This window comes from Semicossyphus pulcher, unplaced genomic scaffold (assembly GCF_022749685.1).
Source record: "Semicossyphus pulcher isolate SPU_LCO1_2020_fin unplaced genomic scaffold, fSemPul1.0.p SCAF_3, whole genome shotgun sequence".
Taxonomy (NCBI): Eukaryota; Metazoa; Chordata; class Actinopteri; order Labriformes; family Labridae; genus Semicossyphus; species Semicossyphus pulcher.
Window position 1 is genome coordinate 13949752 of NW_027211704.1, and position 21645 is coordinate 13971396.

Sequence of the window (21645 nt, forward strand, 5' to 3'; positions counted from 1 at the left end):
TGTTCATCATAAGGCTAATGTGATTCAAGTTCATGGATGATTAAATACATACACATAAAAATTCACAATGACAATATGCAAAATTGAAATGAAGTCAATCGCTTGCCAAACATCATCATGAATTTCTCCTGCACTGACATTTACGAGAACATAACAATATAAACAACATAATCAGTAGTAACAACATCAGTTAACTGCAAAATTATCACTCATAAAATGAAAGCTCTCCATAAAAAGGATAATTACAGCCCCGTAGTTGTATGCCTCCGCCAAAAGAGCTAAGTTGCAGATGTGCAAGTTCATTAAAAGAAACAAAAAAACAGAGCTACATTTCTAGAGTGTTCACATACTTGGCAAGTGCAGATTTATCTGATTGAACACAAACTTGTAGCAGAAAATAGACACTGCTTCAAATGAGGATGTTGCTCCAAATTCTAAATTGCAGCGGGGTCAACTGGTCTAGCCTCAGGACCCACCACCACCTCCTTCATGACAAATCGCAACCCAAATTTCTGAAATTTCTCAACCATCCATTCATCCATTGTCTTCCACTTATCCGGGGCTAGGTCGCAGTGGCAGCAGGCTAAGCAAGGTGACCCAGGCGTCCCTCTCCTCAGCAACATTTTCCAGTTCCTCCTGGGGGACCCAAAGCGTTCCCAGGCCAGACAGGATATATAGTCCCTCCAGCGAGCTCTGGGTTGGCCCCGGGGTCTCCTCCCAGTTGGACGTGCCTGGAAAACCTCCAAAGGGAGAGGCGCCCAGGAGGCATCCTAATCACCTGCCCGAACCACCTGAACTGGCTCCTTTCGATGCAAAGAAGCAGCAGCTCTACACCGAGCTCCCCCTGGATATCCAAGCTCCTTCTCCTATCCCTAAGGCTGAGCCCAGACACCCTTATTTCGGCCACTTGTATCCGCTTTCTCATTTTTTTGGTCACTACCATAAGCTCATGACCATAAGTGAGGGTTGCAACGTAGATCGACTGGTAAATTGAAAGCTTTGCCTTCAGGCTCAGCTCCCTCCTTACCACGGTCCGGTACAACGCCAGCATTACTGCCAATGCTGCAACGATCTGCCTGTCAATCTCACGATCCGTTTTACCCTCACTCGTGAACAAGACCTCGAGATATCTTAACTCCTTCACTTGAGGCAGAGACTCACTCCCAGCACAGAGGGGGCAATCCACCGTTTTCCGGCAGAGAACCATGGCCTCAGACTTGGAGATGCTGACTCTCATCCCAACCGCGTCACACTCGGCTGCAAACCACCCCAATGCCTTCTGGAGGTCCCAGGTTGAAGGAGGACAAAATCATCTGCAAAAAGCAGAGATGAAATTCTGAGGTCCTCAAACTGGAAACCCTCCTCCCCCCGGGTGCGCCTTAAGATCATGTCCATGAAAATCACAAACAGAATTGGTGACAAGGGACAACCCCGGCGGAGGCCAACACGCACCGGGAACGTGTCTGACTTTGACTGGAAGTCAAAGTCAAGTCAAGTCATTTCTCAACCACTATAATTCATTTAACAAAAAATGATGCAGTGTGGACCTGAGACAGAACAAAACACCACACTATGTCAACATCACGAAACACAACAGTGTAATATTCAATCAAAATGACCAGCTGGTGGCAGTGCACTCGAGGAAAATCTTCCCTCTACCATTAATCTAATTAACAGCTTCTTTCAACAGAAATAAACCAAAACAACATAAATGCAACCACTGTAGGTCTCATCAAGTTTCAAGAATGTAAATGTAACTGTAGCTGGGATTACCCAATCAGTGGAGACATGGAGCGTGAAGAAACTACACTACTACTGCATGCATGACATAGGACACCCATGTCCTTCAAAATAAAATCGCAGCATAGACTTTTTGACACTTTTTTTTTCAAGCACACATCAGCGACCCACCGAAAACAGCTCTGCGACACACTATTGGGTCCTGACCCAACAGTTGAGAACCGTGGCCCTTGACGCAGTGTTTCTTCATACTAAGAAAAGACAAATTGCTACAATCTCACCTGCTGCTCCTGAGTTATGGCAATGAAAAGGGCTTTGATGGACAGGACATGATGATGTTACAGTCACCTTTCAGGTAAAAAATGTCATCACTTTTTATCCCAGACGACAATTGTGTGAAATATTGTACGAATTTACAGAGGAATTAAAGTGTAAAGAGATTCTCTCCAGGTTTACCTGAGACAACAGGTTCACAAGAATGGAACAGATGGATGCACAGACGGACGGACAAATAGCGGATGGACAAAACGCAAACACAATTCCTCCAGCCATGGCGATCGCTGGCTCAGACGCCAAAAAATAACTGGCTTGGAAACCTTTTCCAAACACGTATTGCTTCCACCCCGCTTCAGTCGTTTGGCTTTCAGATGTGTTTAAATTAGAAAGAGAAGATCCTTCAGCAGTGTTATATTACAGTATATGGCAGGGGGTCTAATCTTATTCATCTCCAATGAAAGTTTCATCCATTCATGTGTACTTGCAAGGAACACTGAAACCTGCGATGGGCCTGAGCTCAAAGAAAGAGGCACCTCTATCTGAATGAGTGAGCACATTTGAACCTCTCGACAGTATAATCACTTTCTCTAATTGCCCACTGTGTGACAGACCCCGGGCCCGGGAGATGTCCCTCTGACTTTTATTTAATGTGCCACATTACCATTAATGAACTGACTACTTTCCGTCTGTGGGCAGGGCTGCAGCCAAAGAGCTTATTGCTATGGAGAAACATTCATAAATGAGCTTTCAGAGCACGAGCACTCGTTTTGGGAGGACAAAGCTGGATCAGGTGTGTGTGTGTGTGTGTAAAGGTATGTGTGTAAAGGTGTGTGTTAGCGGTGTTGGCAGAAGACTTTGTGGATTTAAGTCGGGAGGGTACTCCAGCAAAAACTCTGCGAATGGCCTTGACGTAGGTTATGCAAAATACAAAAAGAGGAACAAAAGCGGTGGCGTATGCTGCATGGAATGAGGCTCATTATAATGAATGCATGTGTTTGAAATGATCTGATTTATGAATTACAAATAAGTACTTTTCTCAAGTATAAAGGAGCTTCTTGGTAAAAATCAGAACATGCCAAGTAGACGTCAACAGCACTCAACACGCATATTATTCTCTTTTGTCCCACTGCTGTTTTTTTCCAACTCTTTACACATCATCGCTCAGTCAGAAAGCGCTCCTGTCTACCTGCTGCTGCTTCCTGCTGTCCTGCTCAGCCTCACCTGCTGTTAGGTCCTCAGGCTTTTCTGCTGGTGTCAGAGGTCGCCGGCTACTGGAGGGAGGGGTGCACATTTGTCTGGTTTTACCTCCCTTTTTGTGGCCACTATGTACAGCATCTGGAGGGGCTGTTAACAAGAATTAAACACCTTACCATATAAAACAGTCCACCAAACCACAATCTCTGTATATAAGATGAAGTGCACACAGCTTACCTGCCGATGCTGGCCTCTCTTTTCCAGCACTGAACACCCTCACCTTTTTGGATCCCACCTTATCAAACACTTTGTCCTTTGGGGGATGTGGCAGCAAACTGCCAGGTGTTCCTGCGTGCAGTACTTTCAACATTAAAGACGCTTTTTAACACAAAACAACAATGTCACAAAAGCTCGCCAGAAGCATATCTGCGAACTGATTATGCACAGTGAACATCCCTATTAATGAAGGCATTTTACAAATCCAGCTTCTTACATTCATTCAGTGCGGAGAGAATACATCCAGAGACATTATGTTCGGCTGAATTAAGGAATTTTTAATCATCCGTTTTTGCATTCAGCCATGCTCAAAAGGATGGTGTATTACCAATGGTGTAAAAGCTGTTATTAGGTGCTTGGGAGGATATAAGAGCTCTTGTTTTGTTGGTTTGTTGATTCGTATGTGATGCTTTTACCAATGGGCAGCTCTTAGAAAAATAATCATGTGCACTCTTCAGGCCAGAAAGAGCTCTAATAAAAGGAATATAGTGTGTACTTGTACTTTTACATGCGGAACACTTTGAGTCATGTCAGACAAAAACGTTGTTCCTTCCAAAATAACATTTTCTAGCTACAGGACTATTTCGGATTTTTCCCAAAGCTTTTTCAAATACTTGTTAGTCACATTTCTGTCCTGGATTTCAGCACCTTTTGAGTTCATGTTCTGCTCCTTATTGCCATCATTTTCTCAATATGGATTAGTCCAAATCCCTCTCTTTGCCAAATGATCTTACATGAGTTATATATGTCTCCTGCTTGCCCTCTTTTTTAGCCTTCACTGTTGGCTAACCTATAATTGACCCTACTTTTGAACAGACGAGCATACTGCCAGTGTTACGATAACTGCTCTACTTCTGCAACTGCTTCTAAGTTACAACTCGGACTGTGAATATAAATGTGTTCCTTTCTTTCTACACCTATTAGCTGCTTCCATATTTGCCAATCAGAAAAGGATGGCACGGTCAGTCCATGCATCCAAACAATTTGGACACAGATATGTGCAGTATGTTGTTCCAAAAGACACTGTATATAAGCAGTTTCAAAACAATATATAATGATATGATATCTAGATGACCAGGGCATGTTTATGCGTAGAAAAGCATGCAGACTTGATAAAACAACACTAGCAAAATTACCCTCAAGCAGACTGTGGGAACTTGTTTCTCCGTGAGATAAATTCTCACTCTGGTTGGCGATGCTCCGACTTTCTGCTGTAACTTTATGGTTCATTTTGCTGGACGAGGGTCCCTGCAGGGCACAAAAAAAGAATAACATTTGTACTTACAGATATTTTATGACATGATGGACCAAATCAATCAGAGGAATACATTGTATTATAGGATGTGTTTACCATATTCGAGATTAAGAGGAAACTTCTTTCCATTCCGTCTGAGGCGGCGCTGCTTTTTCTACCGGTTTGAGAGGGTGGCCCTGTAACCCTGGAGGCTGAGGCTGTGTTTGAAGCACCCTGAGGTCTGGTTCTTCCATGACTGGGGGCTCTGGCAGTTGCAGGCTGAGCAGGAACTGCAAAAAATTCCCATGATGATATTTGTTGTTTAGATAATTTTTAGATAATACTAGTTATTTTCTTACATATTTTCTTGATACATATCTTGTTAAAAAAATACTTAAAGATATATTCTTGAAGATTTCAGTTTCATTCTCTTTGGCGCACCTACTGGCGATAAAAGGTAATTGCGGGAGCACACTTCCAACATATCCAGACATCCATGATTGGCTCCCTTTGTTACAGTTGTAACTCTTGATTTTCCTCACTGACAATCGCTTTCCTTTTTAGACAGTTTGCCATCTGAGCGTCAAATTTGTTTCTTTTTCTTTGAATTTTCACTTTGTTGTATCTGTAGTCATCGATCTTTTCTTTGTTTGTTCAGCCATAGTAGATTACTGTTTACTCGCAACACTTGTAGAGACCGGAAAAGCAGCCGCTTAGCTCCGCCTACCCTCTCTGGCAGACCAACCACTGCTGGGTGATGGAAAACACGTCACTAACTTGGTGCGTGACTATAGCCACGGACACCTGGTCCATTATAATACTATATAGTGCAAATGCAAAGGCTTTCATCAGTGTGCTTACGGTTCAATCACCATTGTGTTACCTCATTTGGTGATAGATAGTGACTTAACAGACATTTCGAGATTATCACTTTAAGACTTAATCCTTCATTAAACCATAGAGCAAAGTGAACCAATCAGAGACTACTTTTACTGTCTTATTATCCTCAATTCAGCTACTATACAACTTAACTGAGCACAAATCACAAGACGCAGAATTCACATTGTGTTTCTTAATCTCTCAACCTGCTCTGTATCATCGTATAATAAATAACGGGCTTTGGTGGGTGTTGCGATAAGGCCCCGACCTGACCCTGCTGTATCTGTGCCAGGGCTCCTCAGCACTACCTCCGCTGATGCTAAAAGCAAAACACACTCTCTGCATAATCCTCATCAGAGCAAAGAGCAGACACTTCCACTTTCCAAAACACGCGGGATTGTCAGGATGAAACAGAGAGAGCTTAGAGTGAGGGAAAAGTCGCATTACTTTGATGCAGGAGTTTCTTCACTCGGAATATGACCGGAGTTTGGAGGTGAGCAAATTTCAGTGATTTAAATCTGCTTCAGAGAATGTGGAAACAATAAGGCATAATATGATAAACTTGTATGAAAGTTTATAGAGGGAAAAATATTTTGAGGAGTGATTCTGATCCGTGAAAACGCACTGACCTTGAGAAAAACAGAACTTCTTTGGAGAAGGAGATAACGACAGTTTGTTTGTTGCTGCGTGACAAAAACTACCTGCTTACTTTTAACAGTTTCTGACAGATTGGGCACTGAAGCCACAATAATCACCAAGCATCTTTGTCACAGTGAAATTGTATGCCCACTTTAATAGCAATCGTTTTAATTATGATTAGGAATGTTATGCTAATAATGCAGATGCTAATTATGAAAAGCTATTTCTTGTGCGTGGTTGCTGCTCCCTTCTTTGGGCATTGCTGGGTGACTCAACATGACTTCGACAGCTGTCAGAACAAATAAATAAGCGCTGATAAAAAAGGCCACAGAGGCGGCGGAACTGGATTACTGGTGCATGTCTTTTTATATGAGGAGATAATTGCAGCTCACAGAGAACAGGTGAGGTGTAAATGAACACAAAAATGAGAACCACAGCAATTTCATACGGGGAAAACAAATCGATTATCATCCCAGTCTATTCTTATAAAAGCAATTTCTCGATGTGACACCATTTTGATGCTTCTCTATGCATATTAACTGTTTCATTGGTAGATTGTGGCTGATACGGTGCCGTGAATATATAAATTAGCGTAAGATACTCGCAGATAAACAACTTTTATGAAGATGCTGTTTCCCGTGAGAGAAGACATACAATAAGAGGACAAACTTATGGCCACCTGGATTTTACACTTATATTTAATTGTTAAACCTTTTATTCCAACACCAGAGATATAAAGATAATATTCTAATGTGCCGGTTAAGCTCAGTCGGTAGAGCAGGCGCGCCATGGTCCTCGATGCATCGGTTGTGGGTTCAACTCTGACTCATGGTCCTTGGGTGCATGTCATCCCCCCTCTCTTCTCTTATTTCCTGTCACTCTTCACTGTACTATCTAATAAAAGCAAAAGGCAGAAAAATTATATATATATATAAAAAAAAAAGATGATATAATGAGCTTTCAAAAAGATTTGGGACTGGGAAACAGGGCCAGTTTAACTCTAAAGACCAGTAGAGAAGTTGGGCATTCTGCATTCTTCCAATTCACACTAAGGTGTTGAATGAAGGGGTGTAAATCACTACTTTTATCCCGATACAATATTGTCTGATATCATCAAATCCGCCACAATATGATTTTCATTTGATTCAATTCAGTAGCCTGCAATATTTTGCATCGAGCAGCAGAGATGTACTGACAAACGCAGCAGATCAGCTGTAGGGATCTTGAACCCTGCCTTCAGCAGAAAGACACTAGTCACTTATAACAACCATTCACATCACTGCTCGTGCACCCGAACACACTCATGGTTAACCCCTTCCAAAAGGAAGTAACTGCATGTTAAATAAATATTTGCCAGCAAAATGTAGTGGAGTATAAGTATGAAGTAGCAGGAAAAGGAAATACTATGTTACTAAGTACAAGTACCTCAAAATTATAGTTACATACATTTCTGGAATCAGTGTGCAAAGTTTCTTTTCAACAATGTTTGGCAATCAATTCACAATCACTGATTTTCTCTTACCTACCACAGTCAGAGCTCAACAGTCCAGCCTTCTCATCAGCCTTCTGTAAACTCTGCATGTTCAGCACCTGAGTGACGTGGCTGACACCTGGTGGGAACTGGCAACTGCGAGGGATCGACTCCATGACACCGACTCCACTGACAAACAGATCTAGATTAAAATAAAAACAACCTTAGATTCATCCTGATTATGAAATGAACCAAAACACATCATCAGTATGACAAAAACATCACACAACAAATGTAACACTATTATCAACAGAAAACTACAAAATGAGAAGCTGTCTTTACTGGCAAGTGTTGTAGGTGTGTACCAAGCAGCCAGCACGGAGTGCAGCTGTTAGAGCCATATCTCGCTTTAACAAAAAACATCACTGAGCTCGAAGCCAACAAACACTGAAAACAGCCAACTGTTTGTTTCTCTCTCCTAACACATGCACACAGTTTCACACACCCAAAGTGATATTATACCTCCGCTCATTGAGGGGACTTAAGGTAAGCTGACCACATTACCTTCAGCCGACATTCCTGAAGGCTCAGGTTTGATGGTGAGGATTCTGCGGACTTTACAGGTCGCGAACAAAGTGATGCCATCCAGCATCAAAAATCCCTTGAACAGTTCATCGGAGAATGATACAAGGTCGATGCACACGGTGGACCACTGAGAAAATACAAACAATATCAGTTTGTGGTTACAATGATCCCTTAAAGACACAGCTCAATACCTTCTATTAGACACTGATAAAGAAGCACACAGCTTCAGTTTAATACAACAATAATGCGTCAAATATTAGCTGCTTACTCACAGTATTGCGTTTCAATCCTACCAGAGGTATCTTTGCATGCAGAAGAGTGGCAGATAGCTCTTTGTGCACAGTCGATAAGTGAAGTCTTCTTTTCAGGTGCTGTGAATCTGTTATTCTGTGAGCAACAAACAAAAGAGCAGAAGTTCAAAGCATCAATGGTGTCACTAAGAAGTCATGACCAGAGAAAGCCACGAGCTACTGTTTGAGTTTCAAAGGTAGTTTCTTAAAGGTGTTTTTACTTTAATCTGTGAAATCAGCAGTCAGGACACACTGCATCAGAAGAAACTATATTTCCCCACATTCTTAAAAAGATGTGTAAGTAAATAAATGTAACTTTATAATAAAAAGAATATTTCAACTTTTATGACGGTATATCTTTCTAGCTTTGTTTTCAGGAGTTAACAAAATCTAGCCAGCAGCATCTTCACTTGATTAATTCAGTAATTTGAAGTTGTATGACGCGTACTCACTCATGACGAGATCTGAGCCTTTAAAAATGCAGAAACTGTGTTTTATTGAACATAAGAATGTTGATTACAAGCAGAGTTCAATGATTTTTTGTTCAGTGTTTAATGCCAGGCTATCAAGACATCTACACATTAAACTATGCATTACAAACGTTGTCCAATTTACCGTGGCTGGCAAGATAAAAGCCTCCTTTGTAACAACTTCTTTAACAATATCTTAATCTAAATTGATATTTAAGCAATCTTTGCTAATAAGATGCAATTTTGAGTTGGCTCAGGGGGCTTTTCTGCTTGATGTAAACAAGCTGTCTTTTACTGTTTTTTTCCCCCAGTGGTCTGAGGGGAATTCACTTTGATTCAGTAATTATCTTCTGAACACTGCGAATTCTAACGTTAAGTATTCACTTACGTAAGAGAATGTTAATTAACTCCATTAAATATTATTATGGCTACCACACCGTGCCGAATAACAGTAATAAATGTGCATTATCATCCACAGATTTATTGAGATTTACAACAGCGCACTCTCTCTCAAACACTGTTCAAGGAGAGTTGCCATGCACTGTATAAAGTATAATGAAAGCTTTAATAAACCTGACTGCAGTACTTACACGAGCTCAATGGAAAAATCTTTCAACTGAGGGATATTCACTTGAAGGACCAAGAATCTTTGGAGGAGCCCGACTGAGAAAAAACAAAGGCAAAGAAGTAAATTGCTGTGAACGTGTGACTATATCAAAGTGTCATTTACAAATGGGTGCAAGTATGGTTTTGACTTACGAGACATTTTCCCATTCTCTGGCATTTGCATCTTGACTGTCTGGCTGCTACCCCCCAGGCAGTAAACAAATCCCTTGACTTCTTTGTCATACTCCTAAAGAAAGATAAAATACAGAGGAAGCCTTGATAAGTTTGTCCAGTCTTTTGTAGTGCCTGTACCTGTAGTGAGGCTGCTTTCAATGACTGCAAATGTTTTTATGTGACAAAGTTCGGAAATGGAAAGTCAATATGTCAAGAACAGCTCTATTTATGACCTAAAAATGCATTGTCTGCAAAGGGAGGGAAAATATGAGAAGTTAGAGTAGCAGTGTACCCAAGCAGCTAAATGTATCACATAAAATTACGAGTCCTAGTGTTTCTCAGTTAATAGAATTCTATGATTATATAAGTTTGTATTTGCCCTCATTCTAATAATTTATCTTTTATACAGCTTGTAGACTGAATGTGATGTAAGGCTGGGAATATTGACTAATGTAAGTAACCCATTGGGACTTTTACAATGTAAACAATGTAGAACTGCTATAGATTAAGTGAAGGTTATATATTAATTCACCATTTAATCCGAGGGGGTTATTCAGCTCTATGTTTATCATTCAGAATTTGTCAGTTGCATGATATTTATTGGTCTCCGTTAATTAGACTGTATTGTTTGCTGACCAACAGTCTAGGCCGAGTACTAGCTTGACATAAAGACTATTTCAATTTGATATAGAGCGTGTTTGTCACCAAAACAATTGGCCAATGCAGCACTAAAAACTCACCTTATGTATGGCAGAGGGGCCTCCGCTAAGTTTCCATTTAGCTACAGGGTCTTTTCCCTGTCCACTGAAGATCTCCACCGCACCTCCACCCTGCGAGAAACACCATCATATTTTTTTTATTATTAGCTCACAGCTATTGTTACATCGAGCTACAACTCACAGCAGTCTAAAAAGACAATAGCTTCCATGTTATTAACGAGGACAATGACGTTTAAAGAACAGAATACAGGCTGGTTTAGTTGGGTTACGGTAAACTTACCTGATAATTATTCTTGAACATTTTACGTGATGTCAAGTTAAATTATTTGACGTCCACGTTTAGCCCACCTTGACAAAATGACGTTATTTTTGCTAACAAACCGTTAAGTGTTTCAAGCATCACCCTGAAAGCAGCGTATTATATCTTTTTTTAATGCTGCGGTCGTAGGACGCTTTAGCTTACATAGGATATGTAACCATGGACACCAGACGCTACTACTGCAAACAGCAACCTGACGGCCGACCGAGAGCGCTAATGTAACATAAACTGTAAAGAACGCCTAAACAAACGAATAAAACTAACGGTTGACAAAGTGGAACTTTCGTTGTGACTCGTATTTTGACGTTCAGGGGCTTCCGTTTGCGCCAGGTAGCGTATCCATGACAACAAAAATGAGAGCACACGGTGACCGAAACATTATGGATGGATACATTTAACAACAATGCCCCTAAACTCGCCTTCAAAGTCCGTACAAAATGTATTCTACATTGGGGCTTATTCACCATGTACCCATGAATCACTCATGGTCAGTGTTTCGGCACAAGTATCAATGCGTCGTGCCTACAATTCCCTTTAACACATTCTAAATTCATTTTTGGGCGAAGCGATGTGAGAGCGAAAATAATTATAAAGCCCATGACGTATCTATTTTCCAGTGAGATGGGTCCTTTATGTGTAGACAAAGCGTTCAATATAAAGCACATTGTAAAATAAAACAAATCATAAAAATGCAGAAAAATACTACAATAAAATCTTGAAAGGATTCAACAATTCTTGTTTTTCTCCTGCTGTCTGAGAGTTTATGAACGGTTATGTCTATTCCATCTCAGCAAGTTTACTTTCTAAATTCTGCTTATGTTACACAATTTAAAATTTCCCAATATCCAAGTACATTTCATATAATCAGTTTTTCAACGCAAAGGTTTTACCTGTGGGTCAGGGCAGTAGTCCTGTGGAAAGGATTTAAATTTTTTAAATAATGATGGCAAATTCAAATCTAGACTAAAATAGAACAAAACAATAGTTTCTCATACCAAACAATCACTTATAAGGGTTCAAGCAGTGTGGGATAGGGTGTTTAATAAACATTATAAAGATGTTGCTAAACAAAGCAGTTAAAAATAGATCTGTATTAAAGTTGTATATTCTCTTGAAATGCAAAAAAAAATCCACTACTGTGTCATTGTCACTTGCTTTGTTTACCCTGGCAGCAGTGCTATTATGAGATCAAAAAGATGTCTTTTAATTAGCTACTCAGGGAGACCAGATCCGGAAGTACGACTGTATGGCTTACAGCTTATTAACATGTTTTGCATGTATCTGACTTCAAACACGCGATGGCCTCAGTTATTTATGGATATAGAACAAAAGACAGCACAAAAAATAAATCTGTCCAGTCACACCTGCAGTGAGTTTTATTGTTTGTGAACAAACGGCACCGCACACTTTCATATCACTGTCCCCATTTCCATCGTCTTGGATGTCTTGTGTTCAGGCTCGCTGTCGTGATTCTAGAAAGGCGCTTGTGATGTTGTAGCAAAGCCTAAGCTTTTCTTACCTGAAAACATTCTCAGAATAACTAATGAGAATGCATTAGAGACGAAATGAAGACCATAAATACAGTGTGTGACTGTAGTGAGGAGGCCAAATCTGCCATAGCCTTGCCACGTTAATGAGGCCTGTCTTAACCCCTGCTGCTGTGTCATACAACAGATCTTAAGGACAAATACTGTAGCTGTAGATGAGACAGTTAATTCTCTAGGCCTTGTGAGTGCTTATTCCGCTTCTCCTATAGTTCAGATTTGCTTGCAAGGCATTTGATCATTTGGAATATAGACATTAACTTCTCTGTCCCTTGAACAGTAGTTTTACTTTTCTACAAGACGTCACTATTTCCAGATGGTGCCAACTTTGCAAAGTTTTAATTGAGATCTATATATGTGATGTATGTGCTTCTATCTGCCTCTCCTATGGCGCCAGTTGTACACTTACAGTATAGTGTTATATTTAAACCCATAATTACATTAAAGCAGTTAAATTAACTTCTGCTTTATAACACGTTATGCTCTCTTGGTTCATAATTAACCTACACGTAAATATAGTTCCTGAACATCAGGTGATATGCCACCTCTTGCCATTCTGTCTGAGAAAAAAACAAAATCCACATTGGCACACGTTTAACATAACAAGTATGAGCTCATGATCCTCTCATCTCTACCATGAAGAGCACTTGAAGTGTTGAAGCACTACTTCAGCTGTAACTAATTCTTATCGCTGCATCACCTCTGGACCTGGAATCACAGTAAAGAGTGCCCTCTGTATCACTGCTGTGTTATGACTCTCCATGCAGAGCGGTGTAAGACAGAAAAAGCATCAACAGAGCATGGCACAGGGAAAGTTTCATAATTGACTTTTTTGTTCTCTCTACAGGAATGGCTTGACACTGATTGGGACAGACAGGCTCATTAAAAGAAAGCCTGGCATGCAGTGAGCACTGACGAAGCCGGTATGGAGAAATCAGTTAATAAATCAGTGCCTGTTAGCATACTTAATTATGACTAATTATTCACTCATTATTTTGAAAAGAATCTATTCATTTGCATCAGTCAAAACACATCAATTAGTGTAGACAATGTTAGTTTTGATATTCTGCGGAGTGACAGCAAGACAAGATGTGTTTTCACTGTCATAATGGCTGCATTCATGGCGCATTTGTTTAATGACAAAACTAACCACTGACCATTTCCTACAATCTGTGTTGCACTTACACAACATTTAACTTCAGTTTTCCTTACATATGCTTGTTTTAGATGGAAGGAGGCTTAAGCACGTGCAGGAAGTGACCCGTTCAGATGAGAAGCCTGACCGGAGTGCATCTCCGAGTATATCATACATACTGTACAGCAGCTGATTTCTGATGTAAACCTATTTGTATCGATCCAGTCTGTGCTTTTCTTTCTAATGCTTATCATCACTGAAGCATGAGCTTCTTTCAAAGTAAAAAATGTAATCATTTACGAGAAGTCATCCGAGAAAAGGGCTTCCCAGAAAGCCAAATGTACTGTACAGCATATTACTCTTATATACAAAGCTGATCTTACATTTTCTTTACAAGGTAATGTTAAGTAATTTTTACCTGAATAATTATGACTGACAGGGGATATTGTGAAGAGATGCATTTGTACTGAATAACCTATTTAGTGTAACAAAATGTTAAGGTAGGTCAGAGATTCACCTAAAGGAGAAAGAAATCTGTAAGAAAATAACATTTAGCTTTTTTTGATATCCATTTTTGCTGATATGAGTGATCATTCATTGGTGCGAGTAGATTTTTTGAGACCAATGAATGTATGTAAAGATGGACGACGCATCTCCACCTCCTCTCATTGTACAAAAGTGAAGCCAAAATAACCCCCAAAAGCGAACACTGCCATCTTGCCCATTTGGTATTTAAGTCCCGCCCCTTCTGCTAGCCAAAACACACATTTAACTTTAGATCACATTGTTCACAGAACAGCAGAGCAGCTTCTTTTGTTGGTCAAGCAGATATTCATGGATATGGAAACGTCAATGACCGTAGTGTTTGTGTTAGTTACGCTCCCTCTCGCCGCTCCTCCTCTGCTCTGCTAATCCGGAACAGATCGCCTGCAGGAGCCGTATTGGTCAACACAGCTGTCAATCATGGTGTTAGAGCCCTTTTTTACAGCATCAAATAACTAATTAAAACTAAACGTCTCAAAAAATTAATACTTGGATGTAAATCAGCATGATAAGAATGAACTATAATGACAGAAACCATGTATTTGTATTTTATAGTTTGACTGGTGTCCCATCTGTTTACATGGAGGAGGCAGGCTTTATGACCCATACTGCAGCCAGTCAGCAGGGGGCGCTGGAAATGTTTTAGCTTCACTTTTAGGGAGCTGTTACGTCATCCATTTTTTTCTAGTCTACGATGTTACCATTTTAGGTTTTAGTGGCATTTGCCTGTCAAATCCGTGATGGTTAATTCCAACCTTACTTTTCTGGGCCATGAAAATTTAAATAAATGTGTCAAAAGTTACAGGCTAGTTTTACTTTTTATGTCTGCCCTACTTTTTATAAAATTAAAAAGTGGAACAACAACTGCTCAAGTCACCTTAACGCTATCTGGACACAGTAAATGTGCAACCTTGAATATGAATCGTGTATTTATAGAAATTGGCCCTCACACAGGTTCACAAAGACCAACTAATCAAAGGGAGAAGTCAGCAATCAGGGTCATTGTCCTCCATGTTCTCACTTCTTGTTCTACCGGGTGGCAAGAGGGACAAGTTCTCAACTACTATGACCTCTTTTAAGTATTCCACAAAGCCACGGCCCTAACCTTAATTGGGAAAATCTTAAAGCTTCTCATACCTTGTGCATGCTCATATTCCCAAACAAGTGCTAATTTACTCCAGTCCAGTAATCCCCCAATTCTCTGACCCACACCTCTGAACCAATCACATTTTGGTTGGCACACGACTTAAATCATTCCTGTCAGAGGTTATTGTGGTTAATTGTTAAAAACTTTTAAAAACTGTGTCAGAATTAAAAGTGAGTCATTTAACATAGCACTGGGAGCCTGAGTGAAATAGGCTCAGCCTCTGGCCCAATAATCTGCATCACCTTGAAGGCCTCTTCTTTGATATCTGCAGACATATTTGGGTCACTCCATTCTTTGTTATGTTCTTCATAGGACTGTATTCAGCTAGTACAATGTGAAATTGTGGAGCACGAGCAACACACTGATTCTTTTGGAAATTTCACAGCTTTATTTTGAGGGAGATGAGTTGACAATGGCCCAATACAAACTGCATGTGTATGAATCAGGATCTGTGAGGTCTTAAGCAGCCAGTTACTCATTTCATTGTCCTGATGCTGTGCGTGTTGGCTGCACAGTGTGGAAAAGAAGTCGATGTTGCCAATGGAAATGAAAAGTGGCACCTATGCTGAGGGGCCTTAAGCCTGCATTCTTTCCAATTGCCTGCAGGGAGCAGTTTTATCCATCCATCATCTATACCTTTTATTCTGTTCAGTCGTGTGGGGGCTGGAGCCTAACCCAGCTGTCATTGTGCGAGAGGTGGGGCACACCCTGCACTGGTCAATCACAGGGCTGATAGATAGAGACAGACGAAAATTGCACGTTGGTATGAATGAGAGTGTGATTTGTTAACATGCTAATGAGCATGTCTTCGATGTTGGAAGTCGCTACAATGGCAACTTGTTAACAGAATAGGGACAAAACAATGCATTGCCACCCTCTTGTCCAAATATGGTTACTTCTGGTTCCAAAAATCCAAGATGGCGGTCAACATAACAAACTTGAGGCTGCAAAACAGTAGCCAAATAACCAGTGGGAACATCAAGGTGCCCAATTTTTAAGGGTGGGCCTTTCTGTGCAGAGTTTGCATGTTCTCGTCGTGCATGCGTGGGTTCCCTCCGGGGTCACCGGCTTCCTCCCACAGTCCAAAGACATGCTTGTAAGGTTAACTGGTGACTCTAAATTGCCCATAGGTGTGGGTGTGAGTGCGAAAGGTTATGTGTCTCCGTGTGTCAGCCCTGTGATTGACTGGCGACCAGTCCAGGGTGTACCTCGCCCTTCGCCCAATGACAGCTGGGATAGGCTCCAGCCCCCCGCGACCGCTGGATAATGGATAATGGATGGATGTTGGTTCACTGTTACACAATTATGACTTATGACTGGGGCAGTTGAATAGAACTCAGCCATTGTTAATGTTATTAGTAACTTTAACTACTACGAATTTCAATGTTTTGGAAAACGGCCTGTGGACATTTAGTCACTAAAGCTGAAAGGTAAGGACTAAGGAGGGTAAAGTTTCTCGCTATTGTGATTGTCAGGCGGCTGTGGCTCAGTAAGTTGTCAAGCAAGTTGTCCACTAGTCGGAAGATTGTGGTTCAATTCTTTGCTCCCCATGTCCACATGTGGTATTGTCCTGGGGCAAGATGCTGAACCCCAAGTTGCTCACAAAAGGCATATAGATCGGTGTGTGCTTCTGTGTGAATGACATTACATCCTGATGGGCAGGTGAGCATCTTGCTCCGCAGCCTCTGTCATCAGTGTATGAATGTTTGAAAGGGTGAGTGCTGCATGATGCTTAAAGAACTTGGAGTGGTGGAAAGACTAGAAAGGTCAGTTACAAGACCAATTTACCACAAAACCAATATTTTATTGAAAGAAGACGTTTGGGATAACCTTGGCTTTGCTCACTTTCTGAATTTAAATACCGACATTTTAATAAAGAGTTGATCACTTGAGGTTTTTATGAGTACATTTTGCCCTTCAAAATAAAGAATTTCAATTTATTTTGCCTTCACTGTTAGTTATTTAGCATAAAATGTATTAACATTGATGTTATGCATAGTCAAGGGACATGAACCTTTTTTTCAAATCTTTTAAGGATGTTAGATATTGGATACTGGAGTTTTTTTAAATGAATCAGGAGTGACGTTCCCTCTTCTGACTCCGAATGTCCTTAAATAACCGTATTACACAGTACGCAAAGTAATTTGATTAAAAAATGAAAGCCATCATGTCCTTAATCCCTATAGTATTTAAGACAAGATGTAAAAGGATATGTCTATGTGAGCTTTAACTCATAACAGTGAATATAATTTTCCCAGAATTCCTTCCGAGTGTTACATTTTTTTCTCTATCTTCTGTCTTTTGATTGTCATTTTGTATCAAGTTGTGCTGTGATCCTACCAGGTCTCTACCAGGAGGAGAAAACCTGCACTACAGCGAGAGCTGGAAGCAGATAATGAGCGAGGGAAAGTCATTCAGTAAAATTAGCCTGAGGCCTACGCCAAAGTCAGTCATGTCTCCGTCATGATGGAAGTGTTGATTAATTTGTCACAGAATGCAGTTTCCAAATTATATTTCATAGCTGCTCTGAAAGAACGGGTCAACCTCTCTGACAGGTGATAATTCACACGCATGGTCGCAGACGGACTGCTTTCGGAATTTAAGGATTTGCAGAGCTGGAATTTGGATAATCACGTCTGTCATGAGAGGGGAGTCTGTTGCTCAGGCTGCAGGGAAGCAGATAAATGGCTGGAACTCACAGAGTACTACCTCTAAAAAACTGCCCTTCTGTGTGTTTCATCTTTAACTCAAACGTGGCCTGAGACGTGGCTTTGGAGCCGCAGAGATTGATGACTGTGTCTGTGAAACGCAGACACTAAGCTGGTGATCTTTGAATTGGCTGGGACTGCGAGGCACATGATGAAAATACATAGCCTTTGTGATCTTTTTGAAGAAAACCGAGGAGGTCTGCAGCAGGTTACAGTAGCTTAGCTCCAAAAGGGTAATGATGAAAAATGGAATATTTCACATTAAGTCACCCATGCTCTACTTCCCACCCCCTGAATTTAAGAGCGGTACTTAAGTAATGCTTCTTCTGATTCTGTCTCTTAGTGACCTTGACAAGGTGAAAGTTTCTTTTGGTAGCAAGTAGGACCTGAACAATGCCTCCTCTCTTGGCCTGTACAAGATGTGTAAGGAAAAATGCACAAGGACGTGTTAAACATAAGGAATTTATTTGTAGCCATTAATTATTACACCAAGGTCACTTAGCAAAAAACACAACCATTGTGTATGTTTGAATGCGTTTTGCAATCAATATACAAAGTATGCTTACTGTGTCCTAATTCATGGGCTGCAGCCTTTGAAAGACGTATATGAAGGCTGATTGCATCACAGCGGTGCGTCGAAGGCGGTCCCATTTCGAAGGCTCCTTCAGATGCGGCCGACAAATGTGTCCTTCCTTTTCCCTGGCGACGAAGCATCTATAGTCTGTGTCCTTCATTGTCCAACATATTCCAAAATGTATTGCGCGCCAGTTCAAATGGGTTGGCGGGCTCTTTAGCGTCCTAGGAACACTCTTTTAAATGTTAACGTTTTTGGTTTCAATTCAATCAAACAGCTTGCGATACTACTGTTGAAAAAACCAAAAGGGGCTTAAAACAAATTAGGTTAGGTTAGGTTAGATGATATTAGTTATGATAGCTAGTTAGCCGGCTAGCCTGTTTCTAGGCGACAGGAGTGGTGTTTGGTGACGCAAGGCTAAGGGCGGGAACAGCTGGTGACGCAAACAGGAAATCCTTCGTAAACAACACCGTCAAATTTAAGTTTGGCCTCAGGGGTCTACGAATGACACATCCTTCTTAGGTCGCATCCTTCTAAGGATGCAGCCCCTGAACTGATCATTGCTTTAGCTCAGTTATTAGCAAGAAAGATAACAGTATGCTAGGAGGATTCAAAGTAAATAACAATGGGTACGGTTGTACATAATATTGTACATAAGTAAATAATATTAGATAGTATGTTTAACAACAAGACAAGCTAGCTAACCATCCATGTTATCGTCCTCAAATATATCATATTATTGAATATTATGTTCTCCTAAAGGCTTGTTGTTGTAATGTGATGTTAGCTTGTTAACAAGATGAGTCCCTGTTGCATACATTGAAATGTTCTGCCAATCAGAGTTGAGTATTCACCCAGACCATGGTAAAAACATAGTATCAACTTCTCCATGTTAACCAATATTCATACATAAACAGAAAAGTATTGGTTCTTTGTTGGTGTTACAACGTTATCTCGGGTATTGTCCATCCTTAAAAAGCATGTTTGAATAGGTTTGGGCTTCTTGTTCAAATGATGAAAGTCAGTTGTAATAGGACAGGCACATACTGTAGCCTGTTAAAAAATATCCCACCTAAAGCAGTCGAGACAGGGAGCACAGACTGTGTTAGCTTGGATTGAAAATGATATATCCTGTCTCATTACATTTACAGGTCCAAAAAACGTGCATAGAGCTGGAGGAAATTTTATGGCAAAAAGCAATTACTGCAAAAACTCCCTCTGCCACGTGGCTAGAGTTGGCACCACCAAACGGGTGGGTTGGCAGGGCTGGAAGCTCATCAGGTTCTAATAATGCTTTGGCAAGGTAGGCGAATGGTGAGGCAGACGAATGGGAGATTTACAGGCCTCATTAATTTCATCTCGGATTTGACTTTGTGGTTGTTTTTTGCTGAAATTCTTAAATCTGATCATTTAAGTGGTTCCTCTTTGTACGGAGTAATTTAAAAATTACGTGGAGTTGGCATGCACTCGATCAAATATTACACTTTCATCGACTGATATTTAGCTTAATTATTGTTGTTTAACCCTCTGTCAGGTTGTGCTCAACAAAACACTGCAGTAACAATGAAACACTGCCATTTATGCTGAACCGAACAATGGACAAACAGAACAGTTGTTGCTGAGCGGCTGCTGATTGAAGGCAGCAGGTCTAAGGCAGCAGCTCCCACATGCTAATGTATGCTAATGCTGCACAGTGCTGCAGTGAAAGTTTAAAAGGGTGCAGTTGCACATGATTAAAGCTCTGCCCATCTCTTTATTATTGATGACACGTTTGAGTGCAATTTTGAATCCACCTTTACAGCAAGACAAGACACCATGCCATTACAATAACTGCCTCAATCTTGTCTTGCTTTTGTTCGGCCTTTTTGTTTGACGTTCCCGTTGTTGTATTGCATTCTGAGTATCCTGCTATCGCTGTGTTTTTTCAATTTCTGTATAAATAATATAATATAAAATGATTAGACTTATTTATAAGTTGCTATTAGGATTTATAGCACATTTTACACGTGTACTAAATCACGCACACTTACTGGATTCACAGCTTCAGTCTTGCAGCCTGTTATTGGTCATTAAAAAGAAGTCTCCCTCTCAGTGTGTGTTTGTTTTGTCCTCTGTGACGACTTTTTTCACTCCTAACAAATATGGCTGCCAAAGCCAAACGCACATCACAGACTTATCCGACCTGAACAAGTTTCAAGCTTAAAAATTCAACACAAGAGCTCAACATCATGTCCAGACAGCAGCCCTGTAGTCTACACACACTTTAAAAAAAAAAAGGAAAAAGACGAGCTGTTCACGTTATCGATGTTATTGATATTTTATTAATTGAGCAAGTCAAGCACACAGGCTGTTTCAAACTGCAACAGGCTGTGTGCTCATTTATTGAGAGGTACGCTGCTGCCGGACCGTCGAGACAACCGAGAAGCTGTGAAGGGAAGACCAATTTTTTATAACCAGCTCCGTTCTTTTCATGTTTTTGGACAGCAGTGAATAGATTCAAGTCTGGTTCATTCCACCATCCTTTGTTTAAAAAAAAAAAATACAGTTTTGCAGCTGTATGTGTGTGTATTGTGTGTGTGTGTGTGTGTGTGTGTGTGTGTGTGTGACAGACAGAATTGGTGATTTTCTGTGGTTGTTGGCAGAGCCTCATTGAGAGCTCAGTGGTGGTTTTGTTTAACCCGACAGCTGCACATTATTGGCACCCCAGTACACACCTACAGCACCCGCCAGTAAAGACCGCTCTCTGTCAGTTCTTACATGTGAAGTGATCACAGAGACGCATTCGCCCTGTGGGGTTTGTTTTCGGTCTCTTCATAGGTTTCAGGCGTCATTTGGGAGATTGTCCCTTTTAATTTAGGCGTACTTCTCAGTGGAGCTGTATGGTCTCGTTGACTTGATCCCTCATACAGTACATGTCGGTTCTTGTGTGTGTTTGAGTGCCTCACACTGGAGGTGGGCCTGGCAGTGTGTTTGTTAATGGCTTCTGTAGGTTGAGATGGCTAATATGTGCAGACATATATATATATATATATATGAAGGTTTTTTTATTCACATGTAACAATAGAGGCTTTAAAAGCTTGTATTCAGCAGATTAGGAGAAGGAGGAACTAGCTATGTTGTCT

At 40.7% G+C, this 21645-nt stretch overlaps 1 protein-coding gene across 1 annotated transcript in view; it reads right to left on the reverse strand.

Moving 5' to 3' along the window:
• Positions 1-10854, reverse strand: part of cfap20dc (CFAP20 domain containing) — a 33811-nt gene extending 22957 nt beyond the window's left edge. The window contains exons 1-12 of the mRNA XM_069678552.1: positions 10834-10854; positions 10575-10664; positions 9814-9907; positions 9645-9717; positions 8567-8681; positions 8274-8421; positions 7765-7911; positions 4838-5010; positions 4623-4734; positions 3448-3558; positions 3203-3360; positions 1090-1279 (exon numbers count right to left, since the gene is read on the reverse strand). Of these exons, the coding sequence (XP_069534653.1) occupies positions 1090-1279; positions 3203-3360; positions 3448-3558; positions 4623-4734; positions 4838-5010; positions 7765-7911; positions 8274-8421; positions 8567-8681; positions 9645-9717; positions 9814-9907; positions 10575-10664; positions 10834-10854 (1432 nt within the window). The remainder of the gene's footprint in view (positions 1-1089; positions 1280-3202; positions 3361-3447; positions 3559-4622; positions 4735-4837; positions 5011-7764; positions 7912-8273; positions 8422-8566; positions 8682-9644; positions 9718-9813; positions 9908-10574; positions 10665-10833) is intronic.
• Between the last annotated feature and the right edge of the window lie 10791 nt (positions 10855-21645).